Here is a 23,135-nt window from a genome sequence, read left to right as displayed (position 1 = left end):
GTAAAAAAACATACTGATGTGTGAACTAACATATTAAAATCAATGGGTATGTGTGCTTTCTGGAAAAATGCAAACAGCACACATCAGTGAAAAACCGAAATGGGAACGAGACCTAAGAGGCACTATATAAAGCGGTCACAGATCCTGGCATTATATAAAGGGGGCAGTGAATCTGGCACTATATAAAAGGGGGTACAGTATCCACTGTATACAGTGGGTAAAACACATGAAGCACTATATACAAGGCACACAGGACATGAGGATATATATACATGGGGCTATTAACTGCCTGAATAAAGTACGTTTAAAAGCATTTTATTAAATATCGAATAAAAATTGGTTCTCCACCACATTCAAAAATCAGGCTGGTGGTGCGAGTTAGAGTCTGGAATCTCGTATCAATATGTACCAGCTCTGCAAAACTCACCCCCCCCCCACAACTATCTCAGTGTAGAGTATAGGGGCTGAAAAAAAGCCCACACAAAGTGGCGTGATGGGAGTCCAGGCCACTATACTGGGTCTGTACTACTACATTATGTGACTCCAATGTAGATTGGAGTGAAAAGTACAACCACTGGTGGTATGATTTCAATGGACTCCCACCGCCACTCAGTTAGCGGCTCAATGCTGGTTTATTAAACTACTAGTGAACATAACAAGGCGCTCTGTATTGCTCAACGCGTTTCTCTGCTGCTATTGCGTGGTATTTCCTCAGAGCAATGGCAACCTAATCATAGAGGGAGTTGAACCGGCACTCAAAACATTTCGAGGATATGTGGAAACATACAAATTTATTATATAGTGAAACCGCAATATACCTAGGTAATATACATCTTATTCAATAAAAATATACATAAATAATAAAAAAATTAAAATCACAAATTCATCAATTGATCTCACTGTAAATGGAATTCTACTTTGGTTCTCTATATGTATAGAGACATGTTTGCATAGGCAGAAATCCCGATGGCAGGTGCCATGTAATCAGTATATATATATATATATATATATATAGGGCTTCTGGTCTTTGTATGAAGGGACACAATTCCTACGTAGTCCTAAACTTCTTTAGGTCTTATCCACTGAGGAAGAGATAAGTTATCTCGAAAAGCGTCTGGGCAGAATACCTGTGCGTTAATCGACTACATAATATACATGGCCATGTACTAAACTTTACCGTCAAGAAATACAATATCGCTTTACCTACGAAGCTTACAGACGGGCCAAGTCTCACGAGAATTGGGACGAGATCCCGAAAGACGCTGCAGATCGAAACCAACACTGTTGGAGCGGGGTGGAGCTGTGGGACGCCACTGAAAGAACCTCTACACGCAAAAAGGTTTTTTAAACAGCGCAACGTGTCGCGAGTACCAAATGTGTACATTACATTTTCTATAAACGGGTGAACCCTATTGACTCAAAGTTTAGGACTACGTAGGAATTGTGTCCCTTCATACAAAGACCAGAAGCCATATATATATATATATAGACTGATTACATGGCACCTGACATCGGGATTTCTGCCTATGCAAACATGTCTCTATACATATAGAGAACCAAAGTAGAATTCCATTTACAGTGAGATCAATTGATGAATTTGTGATTTGAAATTTTTTATTTATTTATATATTTATGTATATTTTTATTGAATAAGATGTATATTACCTAGGTATATTGCGGTTTTACTATATAATAAATTTGTATGTTTCCACATATCCTCGAAATGTTTTGAGTGCCGGTTCAATTTCCTAACTATATACAATTAAGAACAAGGGGTGTTTCTTTCAACCTGAGCACCAGTCGTGGTTATCCACAGTGAGCCATCTGTATACCATATATAGCACCTAATCATAGAGGGCACTGTTCAGATTCAAGTGCATCACTCAGTGGTGAGTGTGCAGTAAACATGTGTTTCATTAAACACGAAACAGAACAAAACTAAAAATGCTGCATGCCTCTGATGGTGTGCATGCAGCAAGGTAGAGCCTCCGGCACAGAATGTTTGGCACTAGATACAGGGGTACTACTATAAAGAGCATTCAGGTGGCATAGTATTTATCTATTTTACTTATATAGCGACATATTCCGTATCGATTTACAGACATTAGCATCATCCAAATTCCCTATCAGTATGTCTTTGGAGTGTGGAAGGAAACTGGAGTATCTGGAAGAAACCCACACAAACACAGGGAGAACATACAAACTCTATGCAGATGGTGACCATGGTCGTATTCGAACCAAGGCCACTGTGCTGCCCATAATATGTGACATGACTGTACTCAGGGGCACATTGTATGCTTCTATTATATTCATAGCACAGCATATGGCACTAAGATGAGTTTGTGTTAGTATGTAGGCTGCCGATGTGTTGGCAAAGCAAGAAGCTGAAGACACCTGGGTGGCAAACTCTGCAGAGACAAGTTGTGGCAGGGAGATGTCATCATGGTGTATGAACCGGATGGAAAGAAAAGGAAAGAGAAGAACTCCAGATGAGACGTCTCCTGTAAGTCACTAAATACAAATGTTTATTCTGCCATTGACAGACTCTGTTCAGTGCTATAGTCACTTGTATGGTCTACAGAGTGATGATGGGTGGTAGCATTCTTTTTTGTGAAACTACCATTCCCAGCATACCTTTACACTTGTTCCTGTTCAGACCATACTGGGACTTGTTGTTTTACAGTTAACATACATGTCAAGAGCTAACCTGAATATTCTAATGATATCTGTATTGAGCCGTTTTTGAGCTGGTGCTGTATTTATGTAATGAGTTTGGTTCTGGTGCTGTATTTATGTACCATGCTTCGTTTTGGTCCTGTAATTATGAAATGAGCTTGGTTCTGTGCTGTATTTATGTTTCTTGCTTACGTCTGATACTGTATTTATGTGACAAGCTTGGTTTTGGTGTTGTATATATGTACCGCACTTGGTTCTGGTCCTGTATTTATTTAGTATGCTTGGTTCTTGTGCTGTATCTACTGTATGTAATGAACTTGGTAGGGCACCACTACTACTGTGCATGCACAGCGTGCTCTTCATTCACTGCTATAGAACTTCTGAAAATAGCCAGTGCTCAGCTATTTTCGAAAGTCCAATAGTTGCAGAGGTATGTGTCTTGGGAAGGGGGGCACCAAAAAGACTTCTCACACAGGGTGCCATGTAACCTAAGGCCGGCCCTGGTTGTATACACATGTCTCACTATGGTGCGCTGTATGTTTTCTTTCTGTTTTATAGCCACTGATGTGTAGATGAGACCAAGAGTTGCTGTGTAAATAGGACTTTTGCTGACCAACTTATAGGGCCACCCAAAAAATCTGTTAATGCCGCACCCAAAATAAAATGTTATATCTTTGTACTTCTTTCTTCCATCAGAGTTGTGCAATTTACCATTGTGTCTCCAGTAACAGCACATATCAGACTGCCATATTCATCTGGCTCTTTTATTAGGTTTCTTTTGTAACCAGCACAGTCTGTAACAGCAAAGAAGCTGTGTTTATGTAGTCACCATTACAATTCTGTGTTCATAACAGACAAAAAAAGGTAACCGGTTTATTAATTTATCCGAGACCAAAGCAAGCATTATTATTTTTCCATCAGACAACAGAATAAAAGGGGCAGGGGAAACGTTACAGAAGTGGGAGCTCCAAGTAATCGATGGAGCAAGCTTGCCCTCTGCTGGCTGCTTGTAGTTCAAGACGTGCTACGTGCAAGTCAGAAAAATCTCTCACACTCTCTAAACACATGAAACCATGTACTGTACCTTCATTGGGGATCTTCCCATTATGGAAGGAGACACGGCAGCAATATTTCTAGCTGGAGAAGCTGAAATCAAACAGAATGAACAGTTATTAATGTCACAGATCCTCCACTACATAATGACACCATTATGGCAAACGTCTTAGATCTGCACGTGTCTTACTATATTATAAAATAATATAAAATATTACACAGTTATCTGTGAATATTACATAGATTCTGAGCATTAAAACAGATCTGTTACCACAATATGATGTCCTATTTAAAAGCTGCATGTGCAGGTCTACTGGGCTATTTTACCAAAAGGTATCAAGACAACTTGTCATTTGATTAAGAGCTTCTAAAAACAGTACAGAGGACTCAGTTATGATTTTCCTTTATGATGACATAGCTTGCCCAGCCTCCTTTCTAACGCTTGAAGGCCACATGCATCTGTTCACATGGTGCCTACCAATCATTGATGGTAAGGCTTCGTTCACATCACCGTTTAGGAGCATAGAGAACGGAAAGGATGGATTCGGCACATAACTGTGCCGAACGGAACCTAAGGACCCCATAGACTATAATGGGGTCCATTAGGTTTCCGCTCAGAAGGTGATTTTGGTGCGGAGACAAAAGTTGTGCATGCAGGACTTTTGTCTCTGCTTCAAAAATCTTCCTCTAAGCGGAAACATAACTGACCCCATTATAGGCTATGGGGTCCTTAGGTTCTACTTGGCTCAGTTATGTGCCGAATCCATCCTTTCCGTTCTCCTGCTCCTAAATGGAAGGGCTGAACGGTGATGTGAACAAAGCCTAAGGTACCTACTCTGCAGCCAGAGATCTTGAAAACCTGTAAAGAATTGATACCGGAAGTAGCTTTTAATTATACAAAGAATCATTTGTATTTTCTTAAAGTGTACTAACCCTTAAATGTTTTGTTCCTATTAGGCCTCATGCACACGACCGCAAAAAAATGCAGATGGCAGACAGACAGTACCCGTATTTTGCAGACCGCAAAATAAACATGGTTGTGTGAATAAGGTTGAAACAAAAGGCCAATAAACTAGTATGCATGAAGTTAGCTTGAACTTTATGAACCTTAATCTACTGTATGCAGACAGCTCCTTAGGTAGAGCAGACCTACCGGCTTGCGTGGGCCTGGGTGGCACAGGAGGAGTTATGAGCCTTCCACTCTCTGACATGTTTTTGGCTTCTTTCCCACTATCCAGGCTCCAACTGCTTGGGGTTGTGTTCACTGCTGTAAAATTGGAACAGAATTGACAAAAACAACCTTGAGTTTTTACTGTGGATTTTTAAAGTCAGAGCTGAATGTGTTATTTTCTGTGGAGCAGATAACACCCTCCTTCAACATTTCATAATGAAGGGAAGCACAAAAATGTAGGGTAAACTGACACCATAAATGAGCAGTGACTTCATAAATAAGGAAGGATGCAGGCAGCTAAAATAAACACAAGAATCTACGGTTGCATCTCGCCAAGATGAGATTTTGGATGAAAACTGAAATATTCTTTGAATGTACCAGTTTTATCTTACTGTAGACTGCGCAATGCCTTGTCTAACCCAGCCACATTTTTTATTTACAGTTTTTAAAGGTAATCTGTCACCATGCCTGAATATAGTGACATTATTGGTGTGATGTCCCCTTAACATACATATGAGGAGAGAAAAACGTACCACTTAAAGGGGGTTTTCCCACCTAGGGGCCAACAGCTCCCAAGGTCTTAACCTGTGGTCAATAAAAAAAAACCTGGCCTGTCTGCAGTGCGGCACCTATGCCTCATTCTCAGCTGCAGGGACTGGTCTCAGCAGTCACATGCGAGAGAATGGCACGTTAACAGGGAACGGTGGTGGCAGGGAACAGTTGAGTGGGTCTTAGATTTTACAGGTTAAAGACCACTGGAGTTGTTGACTACTAGGCTGTAGAAAAACCTCATAAGGGTAGGCCATCAATATCATACTGGTGCGGATCAGACTCCTGTCGCTCCATCGACCGGATGACTGAAGGGACTGCAGCGCATGGCGAGTGCTGTGTACTCTTGTTCTGCTTCGTACATTGTGTAATGGCTGTGCCTGGTACTACACGTAGCCCAGAGCTATTCATTTAAATGAGGCTGAGCTTTACTACAAGGTACAGCCGCAACAACATTTCGGACCCAGTGCCTGGGAAACAATTGAAGGGGTATTCCTATCACAGACAATGGGGGCATATTGCTAGGATATGCCCCCATTGTCTGATAGGTGTGAGTCCCACCTCTGGGACCCGCATCTACGCTGAGAACGGAGCAGGGAGAGCTGTGGCTGGAGGACCTCAGGTTTCCCAGGGTCCGGCCACTACCAAGCGCTCTCCCCATAAAAGTGAATTGGAGTGCACTGCAATTGCGCAGCCACCGCTCCCATTTATTTCTATAGGGCCGACTGAAATAGCCGACCCAGCGCTCTGCTATTTTCGGCGGCCCCATAGAAATGAATGGAGGGCGGCTGCAAATGCACAGTGTGCCCTCCTCCACCTTTCTCCGCTCCGTTCAGAGATTGGACCTGCACCTATCAGACAATGGGGGCATATCCTAGCAATATGCCCCCATTGTCTGTAATGAAAAAACCCCTTTAAGAGGTTGCCTTGCCTGACCACTGCAGTCTCCTCAATCAGCTTATTGGTCGGGGTGCTGGGCGTTGAACTTCCACAACTGATATTGATGGCCTATTCTAAAGATAGGAACTCAATTTTAAAGTCCTGAAAAATAACTCTACGGAGTAACTAATGGATCACTGCTAGGCTATTTGCTACTACATAGCATAAGGTCAGAGCACAGAACACTCAGAGAGCAGTGAATAGCAGAATGTCCCATATACATACAACTCATGGGGCATCTATTCCCCAGATCAGCTATTCAGTGGGGGCAAAGATACACACACGCCATCTAGTGACAACCCCCTGTTAATTACCGCCAGGATATTTCTAAGCCATTATCTCTTCATTAGCTGCATGAACGTTGCCAAATTATGTTGTGTACCAATCTCAAGCACAGCACAAGGCCCTGAATATTCTCTTACAATGATGGCCAAGTCAAGGAGTATGAGATAATGCAGACATCACAGTGGCAGCCATAACCACATTAAGCACACAGCTTCAAGATGGAAATACAGAAGGAATAATCTAGTCATTGAGAGGGATAATTACATTATGCACAAGATTATTATCTAAGCATACAGAGAGCAGAGACTGATGTTGTCCAGACCTATTAAATCCTATACACTAATTGCATTCTGCGTTGCCTATATAATGGAGGATGGTGGTGTTGGACTGGGAGTATGGTATGGGAAGTGCAAAATTTATTTAGGGAGTAACGGTAAATGCTACAAATACTGTAGGGTTAAGTACACATTTATCAATAGCAGAATAATTAAAGACTGCAAATAAAGACTTTTAGTTAGTTTACTAAACCCAAGATAATACACTAAGGTTGTCAGGGCTTAGTAGGAAACATTTAGATCCAAGTGCCGTATATAGATCTGGTTAATGTTTGAACACTTGGCTTCATTTCCATAAAAGCAGACAGGACAACGCAACTTGCTGATATGTATATATTATTTTCTGTGTAACGCCATTCAGGGTTTTTACTATTCACACGCTATACAAATATGTCACCTTTGCACCAGTTCATAGTATAGGTTTCATCCTTAAATTCATAACTCAGGGCAGAATTATACAATCAGGAAATTAATAAATTTTAGCAATGGGTGGAAACACAGATACATCAAAGTGTCTAATTAAGGCTGATTTACCTCTAGGAATATCAATGCCTGTGCCAAATACACTGACTGCTCTTTATCTTATGTCACTTTCTTTATTGAGGACGTGAATTACAAGCCTTAATGATTAGCAATTAAGATAATTTTGTACTAAAATAATGGCCTCCATCTATCTTATTCAAAAAGCTCACAGAGGCAATTTGTAATGATGTTCAAGAGCCCAGTGTGACAATATTAAGAGGAGAAGTGTACACTTTCTACAAAACATGGTGCAAAGGATTTTTTGGGGTCTCTGGATTCCTCTAATATGCAGTACTGGCAATGTGGACATGGCGAATCACAAATATTACAAGCACGGTCATCCTTTTATTTTTGAATAATATCAATTTAGAGAAAATGTCCAATGTAGAAAAACAGAATAGAACAGTTGGTGTTGTGGTGGGGCTGGTGGGTCACTGACCATTGTTTCTCAATGAGTTATATATCTAAGTATAAGGAGAAATGTCCTGCAAATTATACAGTTCTGGTGTTTAGTAGACATGTACCCAGAAGAAATTAACTGAGAAGTTCACAGGTGGTCAACCTACCAAGTTATGGGGCCTGACGGGCGGTACTTCACTACATGCATATCCAACCAGGACTAGGACTCTGCTACTTACTGACTTTGGTGCAGGAGACAGCACAGAGAAGCTGTTATTTATAACCGGTCAAAGAGCAAAGGGTACTGGAGTGCTACTACCTAATCATTAAATAAGGGGAAACATTGCACCTTCTGCTAAGGCCCAGGCCACTATTCGGACCTCACTATGTTCTCAACCAGTGCAATCTCTGCACTGCAGTTTAGACTTCAGATAGACTCACTAGACAGAGTAATCTTTCTGCTGCTCCATTATACTGTATATCTGGCACACGTTGGTGAAGCATGAGGAGCAGAGCAGTGGTGTCAGTGTGTTAAGATATTGACACTGACATTTTTACTGGAACTGGTGATCATAAGAATATTCTCCCTTTTGTTCAAAAAAAGTTTTCTAACTCAGAGTTCTCCTAGACAAGTGGCAGGTTCAAGCATGCACAGATACAGTGGTGCGCCCAAAAAACTAAGAATTACATTTTTGTCTACTACAGTAGACATTTTGCTCAATATTTAGGCTACTTAACCCAAAAGTCTAAGTAATAATGAGTTCCAAAGGAGGAAACAACAAGCAAACCAGTTTAAAAGGTTGGTCCCCTCCGAAAATATTCAACATTTTTCAAACCAGCATCTGAGTCTGAATATTTTTTTTTGTAATTGCATGTAATTAAAAATGTAGCATACCCCCTCTGAGTGTCACAAACGTTCTCGCGACAGGTGGCAGGAGATCGGTGAGACTGGCAAAACATGGTTTGATCTGACATGATTTCTGTTTGGATCAAATGATGTCTGTGTTGTTTCTGGTGCTTGCCATACCTTCTTTCCCCAGGTGTGGCTATTATGGTAATTTAACCTTCTCTATTTATTGTTGTTTCTCCCACTATGCTATGAGGTTTATAGCTTCTGTTGGACCTGTGGATAGCTGGTGTGTGGATCTCGGCTGAATTCCTGCTGCTGCCATAGCCACTTGAAGTTAAGCGTTTTCTTTCCCTTTTGTATTTTGTTTTTGTGTGTTGCATTTCCCTGTCATTTGTATTAAGGCCTGAGGGAGACTCCTGTTCGTCCTTACTTTTGGAGGATCAGGTTGTCTCACTCCTGACATTAGTACCAGGGTCCTACAGGGTGAGTTAGAACATTAGGTATTCCTGTATATGAACTTGCCTACCTCTGGGATCTGTTCATACTGGCAGTTAGTCAGGACTTTGATTAGGGTTTTACTAGGAGGTGTCCATCTCCTTTTCCTAGTTTCTAGGCCTTATTACCTCACCCCTTTCCCTGCTATGTTCGGTGTGTAATGCCATCTGCTGTTTGTTATTTTCCTTATTTTCCCATCCACATCAGTGAGGTGGACTCACATGTTCAGTTATATCTTCCACTGCTACCAACCATATCTACTGTTAGATATTGTTACAGTTACAGGGAAGGAGCTACAGCAGAAAGCACACACCTCACAGCTGTGAGAGAGAGCTGCAGCAGAAAGGACACATTCCCAGAGCTTGAAATAAATCTAGCAGATTGAAGCAATTTGATCGATAAATAGGGAAATCTTTAGATCCATGTAAGGTGCAGGGTTGATTATGTCTTTATTAGAGATTGTCATGTACTCTATAATGTCTGATTTTCATTTTCTATATTTATCATAACTTCTCTAACTTAGAGATCATTTTAACTGCTTGCACTCAAAGCAAACTTGCCTAAACAGATTTGACCCATCTTAAAAAACAAGCTTGTTCACAAGAAACAGGGCAACAAGTGTAGATGTCCTTATATATTGTGTGTGGAGAAGCACCCACCACATGTAATATACTCGCATTCCTTATGTGAGAAATTAGTATTTCCTGCATTTTCCTGCTTTCATGAGAGGCAACAGTGTCTAATAAATGTCTGCTGACCAAAATATCACACATTTTGTCTGCATAAAAGAAAAAGAACCTCTTCACTACATCATACTATTGGAGCGCTGGCGTTCTCTCACAGATAGATAACGATATAATTATCCACTAAACAATCAGTGGTGTAACGTTAACTATCATTTTCAGTGGGGACAACATACCTTTATCTGGAGCCGAGAGGTTTGGGTCACTCCGGGGCAAGGTGTTTTCTCCAATGTGATTAAAAAGTACCCTCTAGAAATGTTAAAACAATGAAGATGAGAAGTCAGTGTTCAGATGGCAGTGGTCCGCTGACACTTACAACCAGCAAAATCAGTGACATATCTTGGTTGTTTTTCTGTTAAATATTGGTCAGGACTACATTTTTCTTTTCAAAAACTGAGCAATGTTATTCCTGCAACAGATGATTTAATACTATATGGTGGAAATTTACCATGAGGGTAATATTTGAAGTCAGTCTGTGTTGTGTAAGCGCCTAAACACTTTGGTCTAAAAAGTCTACCCCAGTTTTTCTACGTCGCACTGGCTACTGCTAGAGTGAGTCTCCGTGATAAAGCTGAAGCTTACCGACATACCTAACCACTCCTACTTTCCAAAACTGGAGTAAGTGGTGTAAAAATGCAAAAAAAAAAAAAAAAAGGTCTTTTTTTTTGCACACGTTACCGAAAAGAGATGCAAGAGAACTATTTTGCTGCTTACTAAAGCCAGAATTCTGGAGTGCAGGATAAATTCCCACCTATGTGTTTTCCTTTTACCCCTATACAATCTGCTACGAAAACAAATTTTGTAGACCTCATTTTCTTGAAGGGATTAGATCATCTGAGACATTACTGGCATATTTGCCATCAATGTCAGATAGGTGCAGATGCACCTCTGGAACTCCTATCTCCAGAGCGGGTCCACTGGAGTGAAGGAGAGCACACCGTCAATATGCGGTGCGCTCTCCACTTCTACAGGGGTTCTGAAAATAGCCGATCCGGTGTGCTCGGCTGTTTCCAGAAGCCCCTCAGTGGTGAATGGAGAGCACACCGCGCATACATGAACACCCCTCCATTCACCGCTATGGGACTGGTGGCGCTCACCAACCTTTAGAGCTCCCATAGCGCTGAATGGAGGGAAGTTGCGTTTGTGTGATGCTCTCTGTTCACTTCGGGGGGCCCATTCAGGAGACAGGAGCAGGTCCCAGAGGTGTGACCTGCACCTATCTGACATTGCTCGCAATATATCCTAGCTATATGCCAACAATGTCTGAGATGGGAATACCCCTTTAATGACACAGTATAATGTTATTTTAAAATACTTGTACAGTGGCTCACCGGTTTAGTAGTGTGGAAAGAGGTGCTCTATCATCGGCACACCCAGAAGCCGTTTGATGCAAGAGAATGAATATAGGTAAGTATGAAAGGCACACTCTCACTTGTTGCTGCATGGAATGAATAGGGGGCAATATGATAAAAATATGTCTTTATTTGGTAAATACTAAAAATTTTGTAATCTGCTGTCATTAGATAAGCATTTAAAATACACAATAGAAGATAAAAATAAAAATAGGGGGCCTCTTTGTGTGCTGAAATTCTGCACTGGTATTGTTCTTTGGTTACTATATGGTGCCTAGTGCCAACTGGGTACACAAAAATGGTATATGTGAGCTGAGTACACAGAAATATAATGTATTTTACGCTAGGTATAGAGTAGTTTGTAATAGCCGAATATGCAGAATTGCTGTATGCAAGCTGGATACATAATAATAAAAGAATAATGCACGTTAAATACAGTCATCTATAATTTGCCTCAATGCTGGATACATAAAGTACGTCAATGCTGAATACATAAAGTGCCGGGTGTTTGTTAAATATGGTGCTGGGTACATAAACGTGCTGAGTACATAAGTATAAAGATAATGCACACTGGGTCCACAGGAAGTGATTGTAGCATACACTAGTGTATCAAATCTATGATTTGTGCTGGCTACATAGAGTGCCAGGTCTTGGCTGAATACAAAAAAGTGCTGGGTGCAAGTCGAAAACTTTGTTAATAGTGCTGTAGTCCTTGAAAAAAGGAACGGTCCTTGCCGAGTATTTCCAGAGAGAAAATATTACAGAGCCTGCTAGAATAATTGATAGAGTGCTAGGTTATTCTAGCGGGCTCTGTAATATTTTCTCTATACCTAGCGTAAAATACGTTCTATTTCTGTGTACTCAGCTCACATATACCATTTTTGTGTACCCAGTTGGCACTAGGCACCATATAGTAACCAAAGAACAATACCAGTGCAGAATGTCAGCACACAAAGAGGGCCCCCTATTTTTATTTTTATCTTCTATTGTACATTTTAAATGCTTATCTAATGACAGCAGATTACAAGATTTTTAGTATTTACCAAATAAAGACATATTTTTATCATATTGCCCCTATTCATTCCGTGCAGCAACAAGTGAGAGTGTGCCTTTCATACTTACCTATAATGTTATTTTAGAATTTTACACAACATGACACTGTATCTATGGTTTAAACACAGTAATACAGTACATAGCATTTGTAAATATTCTCAAAATGGTTAGTCTGATAGCAAGGGGAAAAAAAATCGACTTTCTCATTTCTTAAAATGAAGTTACCAGGCAACTACACAACAAACAATTAAAATAGAAGAAGGTACTCAGAAAAACATAGCTTGACGATTTTCCTACACAAGATTAGCTACTTAGTAAGAAAAGCACATCACTGCGCCTCGGCAGTTTTGACCTTTTAGTCAAAGCAAATTAACTATTAAGGAAGCAAAGAGCAGGTTATTAAACATACATAACACTGGCCAATACACAGAAAAATGAGCTGTTACTGCGCTCGTATACTTTCAGTGGGCAGAGAAGAGGGCTACCTGGGGAGGTTCTGCTGGGATTGGAAATATGGCACTGCAGGGTCTCTCTCTTGGGGACAGGCAGGCATTTTCTCGGGAATGCTTGTGTTTGTCAGATAACAGAGGGGAAGCTAAAAGAGAAGACAATGAGTATCTCTATAGTCAAGGGGAAAAAACAATTCCTCAGAAAATGGAAGCTACAATTAGCCACAAAATCCATGGTAACTTTGTAGACAAAATAGATTAAGTATGCAAGTCTGTAAAGAAACATGATTAGGATATGACCCGCATTAGCAATTTAGGACTATAAGACCATTTCCATCTAAAAATAAAAAATGCAGTGCTAATCCCTGAAAAACTGTTAAAATCCTTGACTAATAATTATGCAGACCCAGCAGTATTTTCACCCAGTTCTCCTTGAGTCCTGAAAGTCAAGCCTGCATGGTTATGCAGAAGTATGCATGGATAGACAGACTCGAAATACAGGTCCTTCTCAAAAAATTAGCATATTGTGATAAAGTTCATTATTTTCTGTAATGTACTGATAAACATTAGACTTTCATATATTTTAGATTCATTACACACAACTGAAGTAGTTCAAGCCTTTTATTGTTTTAATATTGATGATTTTGGCATAAAGCTCATGAAAACCCAAATTTCCTATCTAAAAAAATTAGCATATTTCATCCGACCAATAAAAGAAAAGTGTTTTTAATACAAAAAAAGTCAACCTTCAAATAATTATGTTCAGTTATGCACTCAATACTTGGTCGGGAATCCTTTTGCAGAAATGACTGCTTCAATGCGGCGTGGCATGGAGGCAATCAGCCTGTGGCACTGCTGAGGTGTTATGGAGGCCCAGGATGCTTCGATAGCGGCCTTAAGCTCATCCAGATTGTTGGGTCTTGTGTCTCTCAACTTTCTCTTCCCAACATCCCACAGATTCTCTATGGGGTTCAGGTCAGGAGAGTTGGCAGGCCAATTGAGCACAGTAATACCATGGTCAGTAAACCATTTACCAGTGGTTTTGGCACTGTGAGCAGGTGCCAGGTCATGCTGAAAAATGAAATCTTCATCTCCATAAAGCTTTTCAGCAGATGGAAGCATGAAGTGCTCCAAAATCTCCTGATAGCTAGCTGCATTGACCCTGCCCTTGATAAAACACAGTGGACCAACACCAGCAGCTGACATGGCACCCCAGACCATCAATGACTGTGGGTACTTGACACTGGACTTCAGGCATTTTGGCATTTCCCTCTTCCCAGTCTTCCTCCAGACTCTGGCACCTTGATTTCCGAATGACATGCAAAATTTGCTTTCATCCGAAAAAAGTACTTTGGACCACTGAGCAACAGTCCAGTGCTGCTTCTCTGTAGCCCAGGTCAGGCGCTTCTGCCGCTGTTTCTGGTTCAAAAGTGGCTTGACCTGGGGAATGCGGCACCTGTAGCCCATTTCCTGCACACGCCTGTACACTGTGGCTCTGGATGTTTCTACTCCAGACTCAGTCCACTGCTTCCGCAGGTCCCTCAAGGTCTGGAATCGGTCCTTCTCCACAATCTTCCTCAGGGTCCGGTCACCTCTTCTCGTTGTGCAGCGTTTTCTGCCACACTTTTTCCTTCCCACAGACTTCCCACTGAGGTGCCTTGATACAGCACTCTGGGAACAGCCTATTCGTTCAGAAATTTCTTTCTGTGTCTTACCCTCTTGCTTGAGGGTGTCAATGATGGCCTTCTGGACAGCAGTCAGGTCGGCAGTCTTACCCATGATTGCGGTTTTGAGTAATGAACCAGGCTGGGAGTTTTTAAAAGCCTCAGGAATCTTTTGCAGGTGTTTAGAGTTAATTAGTTGATTCCGATGATTAGGTTAATAGCTCGTTTAGAGAACCTTTTCATGATATGCTAATTTTTTGAGATAGGAATTTTGGGTTTTCATGAGCTGTATGCCAAAATCATCAATATTAAAACAATAAAAGGCTTGAACTACTTCATTTGGTGTGTAATGAATCTAAAATATATGAAAGTCTAATGTTTATCAGTACATTACAGAAAATAATGAACTTTATCACAATATGCAAATTTTTTTAGAAGGACCTGTAAATGAATTTAGGAAAGCTGGCTACAACCCTTGTACAACGGTGTAGAAACAGTGGCAGGTGCAGGTTGTTAAAGGGAAAGTAGAGATTTTTTTTTTTTTTTGCTAATTAATTCAACATACTGATATTTTTTCTTTTTAATTCCTTAATTGTAGATTTTTTTTAAATTCTATTTTCTGTAGCTCATTATGGTGTAGTCCTCATGCCTGAGCTGCTATTAACAGCACTCCAACTTATGGTTTACAGCAACTACATGGACCATAGGAATATGTAGACTGCAGGAGATTCATTGACTTCTATGGGCGAGTGATCCAGGCAAGCACGATGCAAAGTCATTGCATAGGGAGGCGAGTAGACACACTGTGACCATCACCTATTGCTGGTGATGTGATTCTGTGTTATCTACATATATAGTTGTGTTTGCATTAGGGATGAGTGAATCAATTCTAACAAATTGATTTGTCTCATCAGCAAGAGTTCTCCACCTGTGGAGGCTGAACTTGCAGGTGAAGAAACACCTGTATGCCACTTGATCAGCAGGGCCGGACATCTCGCATGCCCATGACAGTCTTGCACCTACTCGACTGCTGAGAATAGCGGCGCAAGTGCAGAGGCTCTGTGTCTGCTTCTGGAGCAGCAAGCGGCATATCGCAGTCACTTTTTAAATAGTGGAAGCCTCTGCACCTGCAGAAGCACAGGTGAGAGATTGTCAGGGTCAGGTGAGATGTCCACCCCTGTCAATCAAGCAGTAGGTTAGCACTTCTTGACCTGTGAAAACAGTCCCTTAAGGCCCAAAATGGGGTTCCGTTGTTCCGTGATCAGTGTCCGTTTTTTCTTCCGTGTGTCTTCCGTGAATTTTGGAGGATCACTAGACATGAAGGAAATTTTAAAAAAGTCATTTTGGTGTCCGCCTGGCCGTGCAGAGCCAAACGGATCCGTCCTGACTTACAATGCAAGTCAATGGAGACGGATCCGTTTGACGTTGACACAATATTGTGCAATTGCAAACAGATCCGTCCCCCATTGACTTTCAATGTAAAGTCAGGAGTCCCTATCGGAGTTTTCTCCAATCCGATGGTATATTTTAACTTGAAGCGTCCCCATCACCATAGGAACGCCTCTATGTTAGAATATACCATCGGATTTGAGTTACATCGTGAAAACTCAGATCCGACAGTATAGAATATACTACGAACTGTGTACATGACTGCCCCCTGCTGCCTGGCAGCCCCTGATATCTTACAGGGGGCTAGGATACGCTCAATTAAAGTAGCCTACGGACACGGAACACTGACGCGGATGACAATCTTGTGTGCATCCGTGTTTTTTCACGGACCCATTGACTTGAATGGGTCCATGAACCGTTGTCCGTCAAAAAAATAGGACAGGTCATATTTTTTTGACGGACAGGAAACACGGATCACGGACGCGGATGAACAACTGTGCATTTTCAGAGTTTTCAACGGACCCATTAAGAGTCAATGGGTCCGCAGAAAATCACGGAAAACGGAACAACGGACACGGAAGCACACAACGGTCGTGTGCATGAGGCCTAAAAGTGAAGAATCTTGCTGATGAGACCAATCAATTTGCTTATCTGTAGTTTGCATTCATTGTAATCCTTCTTGATGACTACAGCAGCTTAGTATGATAGTTGTCAGTGTGGAAACGGCAAGATTAAATATTTATCAAAAATTCTTAAACATGTTTAACTTAAAAACATGATTTAAATAACAGGTCATTTTCTGATGACACATTCTCTTTAAATCTGGAAAATGGTGAAGTAAGAAAGTATAATTAGGTATCTGATGTTTAAAGAAACATTATATGTTAAATCTTTTGTTCTGTGCTGCAATAATACAATAAAGGGAGTTCATTTGTATTACTTTTACAATTTTCCTAAAAGTCAACAAACCAGGGTTATTGCCAATCATAATGGATCACTTACTCATACATATTTATTATAAGTTCTGGGATGTTTTGATGATTGGCTGAGTAGGGGGAGGGGGCCGTGACTTCAATAGTCAACCATCAGGTCAAGATGCTGCTCCCATCCATAACCTAGCTGTGGATGGAGAGGCACCAATGTCACCATGCCTCTGCCTTGAAACACATTGCCCTTGACTCGCGAGGCATGTGCAGATGGCAGACTGTTTCAGTGAATGAGGAGGTCTTCAATAATCATCAAAACTGTCCAGAACATGTAAAGAAAATGTAAAGGTAAACAACGTATAATGCTTGGTGATATTCCTTGGAATAAAGTTGCAATAAAGTGGCTAATCCTGTTTATTGCCACAGAACATTGACCGTGGCCCTGGATGTTGGTATTTGTGCATAGGTTTGGCCTGCACATCACACATCATATCTAACATATCCAACACCCTCAGTTCCTGAATTCCATCTTGATAGCCGGACAATGATTCTTTAAAATGCATTATCCCATTTTTTTTTAGTTTTTTTTAACCATACATACATATATAGGAATTTTGAATAAACATCAGTAGTGTACAACCCCAATAAGGTTACTTTCACACTAGCGTTATTCTTTTCCGGCACTGAGCTCCGTCCTAGGGGCTCTATACCGGAAAAGAACTGATCAGTTTTATCCCGAAGCATTCTGAATGGAGAGCAATCAGTTCAGGATGCATCAGGATGTCTTCATTTCAGTCTTTTTGACTGTTCAAGACGGAGATAATACCGCGGCATGCTGTGGTTTTATCTCCGGCCCAAAAAACTGAACACTTACCTGAATGCATTTTTTTTCCATAGGAATGTATTAGTGCCGGATCCGGCATTCAAAATACTGCAATGCCGGATCCGTCCTTCTGGTCTGCGCCTGACACCGAAAAGACGGATTTTATTTATTTGTAAGACGATCAGGATCCTGATCAGTCTTACAAATGCCATCAGTTGGCAAACGTTTTGACGGATCCGGCAGGCAGTTTCGGCGACAGAACTGCTTGCTGGATCACTCTGCCGCAAGTGTGAAAGTAGCCCAAGAACTTATCAAAAGTTTACTTGTGATTTTTTAATTCTATTTGGAAATGGTCCTTATATGACTAACTTTTGTACCATATACTCTGTAACAAAATACCTCTGGCACTTGAGGGGGCAGAACTTGTCACATTTGGAGAAGCGGAATGTGTAGAACTCAAACTTGAGGTAGAAGGACTAGGCTGAAAGGCAAAAAAAAATGAATTATGTAGACTATTAAATATCATATGTAGGCTAGCATCTCCTATCTCATCTGCCACCGCTATGCAACCATGACCAGGGTTTATTGAAATGGGGGTTTATGGTAAAAGACCGCAAAGTAGGTGTGGGGTTGGTGTAATATTCTACATGTCGCTTAAAATGCAATAAAAATGACTAAACACTGGATACTTGCGGTAAGAAGAAATACGTGTAACATAACAACTAAAAAGGAACATAAATGAACACACAAAGAGGGGCACATGGGGGTTCCCAAGGGCTTTTAGTTGTCCTTTTACATTTTTATATATACTGTAATTTTTCAGTAGATTACTAATTGCAGTAATTCATGAATAGCAAGAAGTATAAGAGACAGATTGTTTCCATAGCAACCCGCAACATGGAAGCCACCTGGGAACAGCATTTTGGTGTGTTTTTTTGCTCAGCAGCAGAAATAATAGAAGAGATACACTGTGCTAATATAGATAAAAGAGAAGCTAAATTCAATAGGTTTGTGCCATCTATCTGTGCAGATTTTAGCCGTATAGTATCAAATTTCTTTTGGTCCACACCGCTTTTTATTATCTTATTCCGGAAGGCTCTATACCGGAAAAGAACTGATCAGTTTTATCCCCATGCATTCTGAATGGAGAGCAATCCGTTCAGGATGCATCAGGATGTCTTCAGTTCAGTCTCTGGACGGAAGAAATACCGCAGCATGCTACGGTTTTATCAAACACTTGCCGGAATTGCCAGCATTTTTTCCCATTGAAATGCATTAATGCCGGATCTGGCCCCGAGTATTCCTGAAAAACGGATCTGGCATTGCAGTCCACGCATACTCAGACCAATAAAAAAAAAGTGAAAAAAATAAAATGCTGGATCAGTTTTTCCGGATGACACTGGAGAGATGGATCCGGCATTTCAATGCATTTGTCATACGGATCAGGATCCTGATCCGTCTGACAAATGCCATCAGTTGCATCCGTCTAGCGGGATCCGGCGGGCAGTTTCGGCGACGGAACTGCCTGCCAGAATCCTCTGTTGCAAGTGTAAAAAAGTACCCTTAAGCAGGCACTTCAGAGGTTTTCAGATCAGGAATGGACTGCGTGATTTTCGGGCCTATCTTTGGGAACAAGCATTCATAGGAAAGCTCGTTCCCAATAACGGTCTTGTATAATGGAGCAGCCAATCAGCTGATGAATGAGAAAAGACCCGTTTGTCGGCTGGATGAAAGCTGCCCAGGGATGTGCATTTGCAGATAATAATTGAACTAAATGAATGAGTAATGACTGCGGTAGTTTGGATCAGCCCGTGTAATTAGGCCAGCACAAACAAGCACCAATGGATGTGCCCTTGCACTGCCCGAACACGAGGGTGCAGGTAGACTTGTAGAAATTCAGCATGAATTACTGTGTGGATTTCTGTGCTTTTTCACACCAAACCCACATGTGTTACTTGCAGATTTTGGTGCAGATTTGATGTGATTTTACTGAAGGTCTCACCCTTCCATTGAAAAGGGTGAAAGCTGCACCAAAAATTGTACATGCTGCAGTTTTCAAAATCCACATGTCTGGAATTCTACACAGAAGACAAAAAAAAAAAAAAGGTGTACATGAGATTTACACTGTTTTTGTCATGGCGCTGCCGGATGCAGATGGAATGTCCGCCGGCCCAATTAAGTATAAAGGAGTCCGGCGGATATCCGTACATGCAGCGGTTTGTGTCCGGCCAATTCTCTGCCAGAGTTTCAGTGCGAAGGTAGCTTTAGTACTCTAAGCCACCTTGTATTGTTGAAATGTTAATAGATGTTCTAGCCTATATATTTTACACGCCTTTAGTCCTTTTTATATTGTGTACTCTAATTATAACCCTCTCTCTATTACAGGCTTTTCAACAGTTCGAATGTTCAGAAAATTGACCTGTTGCTAATAGGCAGGTTAATAAGATGCATGAAAATAGGTAGGCCATATTCGGAGTTTTCATGGGTGGCCTAGGGTTTGAAATGTTGATTAGTGTACGCTCTTAATGGTTAGGATTTTTTTTAAGGCTCTGCTTAGACAATGTCCTTCAGAGTAAATTAAAACCTGCCAGAGGAATTCTGTCCTGCTGACTCAGAAATTAAAGAAGCACTCCTGCTTTTTATTTCTCTGGCCTGTTAGAAAGGTACAGGATGTAAATTGTAGTGAGGGCAAACTTTCTATGAGATGGAGACTGACCAGAAGGGAGCGGATACAAGTGGATTAAATGTATAAATTACACGTTTTCTAGAATTATTTTCCCCACAAAGCTACAGTGCTGCCCATAATTATTCATACCCCTGGCAAATTTTGACTAAAAGGGCTTCTGTCACCCCCCAAAAGTCATATTTTTTTTTTAGGCTAATTAAAATCCTTATACTGCGATTCTTCAATATATAGGGCTCTTACCCTTTTCTGTTGGCTAGTTTCTATAAAAACGTCACTTTTATAATATGTAAATTACCTCTCTACCAGCAATAGGGCGGTTACTTGCTGGTAGCCGCCGCATCCTCCTTTAAAAAAAAACGCCCCCTCCTCTTGCTGATTGACAGGGCCAGCGAGTGCTCTCCTCCTCCGGCTGGCCCTGTCTGCAATTCAAATCCCGCGCCTGCACCTCATTTGGCGCAGGCGCTCTGAGAGAAGGACGCTCGCTTCGCCTGTGCCGATGACGTTTTCTCTTTCGGGTTTAGAGGTAACGTCATCGGCGCAGGCGCACTAAGGGAGTGCTGAGGAAGTGAGCGTCCTTCTCTCAGAGCGCCTGCGCCGAATGAGGTGCAGGCGCGGGATTTGAATTGCAAACAGGGCCAGCCAGAGGAGGAGAACACTCGCTGGCCCTGTCAATTAGCAGGAGGAGGGGGCGTTTTTTTTAAAGGAGGATGCGGCGGCTACCAGCAAGTAACCGCCCTACTTGCTGGTAGAGACGTAATTTACATATTATAAAAGTGAAGTTTTCAAAGAAACTAGCCAACAGAAAAGGGTAAGAGCACTATATATATTGAAAAAAATCGCAGTATAAGGATTTTAATTAGCCCCAAAAAAAAAAAAAAATATGACTTTTGGGGGGTGACAGAAGCCCTTTAAAGTTACTTTTATTCAACCAGGAACTAATTTTATGACGGGAAATGACATAGGTGTCTACCAAAAGATAATAAGACTATGTACATTATTGTGGAAAAAAAACATTTCTCAGATTTTATTTACATTTGAGCAAAAAGTGTCCAGTCCAAAATTATTCATACCCTTCTCAATCAATAGAAAAGCCTTTATTGGCTATTACAGCAATCAAACACTTTCTATAATTGCAGACCAGCTTTTTGCATGTCTCCACAGGTATTTTTGCCCATTCATCTTTAGCAATGAGCTCCACATCTTTCAGGTTGGAGGGTCTTCTTGCCATCACCCTGATCTTTAGCTCCCTCCACAGATTCTCAATTGGATTCAAGTCTGTACTCTGGCTGGGCCACTCCCAAATGTTAATGTTGTTGTCTGCTAACCATTTCTTTTGCTGTGTGTTTTGGGTCATTGTCATGCTGAAATGTCCACTGGTGCCCAAGGCAAAGTTTCTCTGCAGACTGCCTGATATTGTCGTTGAGAATCCTCATGTATTGCTCTTTTTTCATGGTGCCGTTTACTGTGATTAGGTTCCCTGGTCCATTGGCTGAAAAACACCCCCAAAGCATTAGGTTCCCAGCACCATGTTTGACAGTGGGGATGGTGTTGTTTGGGTTGAAGACTTCTCCTTTTTGACGCCAAATAAGGGAAATATCATTGTGACCAAACAATTACATTTTTGTTTCATCTGACCATAACACAGAAGACCAGAAGTCTTCTTCTTTGTCCAGATGAGCTTTTGCAAAGGCCAAGTGAGCTTTTGTGCGCCTTATCTGGAGAAGTGGGGTCCTCCTTGGTCTGCATCCATGGAACCCAGCAGTGTGCAGTGTCCGTTAGATTGTCTGCCTTGAGACATTGCCCCCAGCAGAGCCCAGATTCACCAGGATGGCCTTGGTGGTGATCCTTGGGATTCTTTTTCACCTCTCTATCCTCCTGGCCAGCACAGGTGTCACTTTTGGCTTCTGACCACGTCCTCTGAGATTTTCCACAGTGCGGAACATCTTGTATTTTTTACTCAAATGTAAATAAAAGCTGAGAAAAAAAAATTTCCCCACAATAATGCCTCTTGTACATGGTCAAAATTTGCCAGGGGTATGAATAATTATGGGCAGCACTGTATATATCAATCTGCTCCTTCTGCTCTATAACATACTGCCTGTAGATTGCATTGCATTTCATGAAGACAGGTTCTCTTTAAGGTTTATCGCACACATTTGTTACAGAAACCATTTTTAATGGAAAGCCCTGACACCAAATCTGCGATAAGTAATCTGGAAATTTCATGTTCTGTTTCCAACAATGTAACACAGTTATATAACCATACATAAAGAAGAGGAAGTAACTAGTCAGCATCTACTCTCTCTCTTTGAATTACTCAGGGACATTGTTAGGTTCTGGTGACATGACTGAGAATAAATAAATGTGTAGAGACATGCCCTGTACACAGGTTAACCTTCCAGACTTTACTTACCTGCATGTGAAATACTTCATCAGAACTTTCTGATTGCCCCGTCAAATTACTAACTTCAGCTGATGCTTGGGAGGAGAGGGAGGATGAAGAGTATCTGTTTATCGCTGGGTAACTCAATGGGCTGTTCAGGAAATAAAACAAACAGTAAAAGGAAGGAATATGTAAACCTAACGTTATTGTCACTACTATGAAATCTCTTTGGGCATCTAACAATAAAATTGAGTGTTTGTATACATGACATTTCAACATGCAAAGGTACTGTGTATCTGGCCATATAGTTCCTCCAACAGAGAGGAGCAGGAAGTCCACGTTACATACAGGAAGCACTTTCCTAAAATATCAGGAACACCGACTGCCTTGCTT

At 41.2% G+C, this 23,135-nt stretch overlaps 1 protein-coding gene across 2 annotated transcripts in view; it reads right to left on the bottom strand.

Moving 5' to 3' along the window:
- DOCK4 (dedicator of cytokinesis 4) overlaps positions 1–23,135 on the bottom strand; it is a 346,430-nt gene that overhangs the window by 4,767 nt on the left and 318,528 nt on the right. For both annotated transcript variants that reach the window (XM_044280322.1, XM_044280323.1), the window contains 6 exons: positions 22,773–22,893; positions 18,073–18,154; positions 12,908–13,017; positions 10,194–10,266; positions 4,883–4,996; positions 3,761–3,822 (listed from right to left, as the gene is read on the bottom strand). In XM_044280322.1, coding sequence (XP_044136257.1) covers positions 3,761–3,822; positions 4,883–4,996; positions 10,194–10,266; positions 12,908–13,017; positions 18,073–18,154; positions 22,773–22,893 — 562 coding nt within the window. The remainder of the gene's footprint in view (positions 1–3,760; positions 3,823–4,882; positions 4,997–10,193; positions 10,267–12,907; positions 13,018–18,072; positions 18,155–22,772; positions 22,894–23,135) is intronic.

The sequence above is a fragment of the Bufo gargarizans genome, chromosome 2 (assembly GCF_014858855.1).
Source record: "Bufo gargarizans isolate SCDJY-AF-19 chromosome 2, ASM1485885v1, whole genome shotgun sequence".
Lineage (NCBI taxonomy): Eukaryota > Metazoa > Chordata > Amphibia > Anura > Bufonidae > Bufo > Bufo gargarizans.
This window is presented reverse-complemented; position numbering and strand designations above follow the sequence as displayed.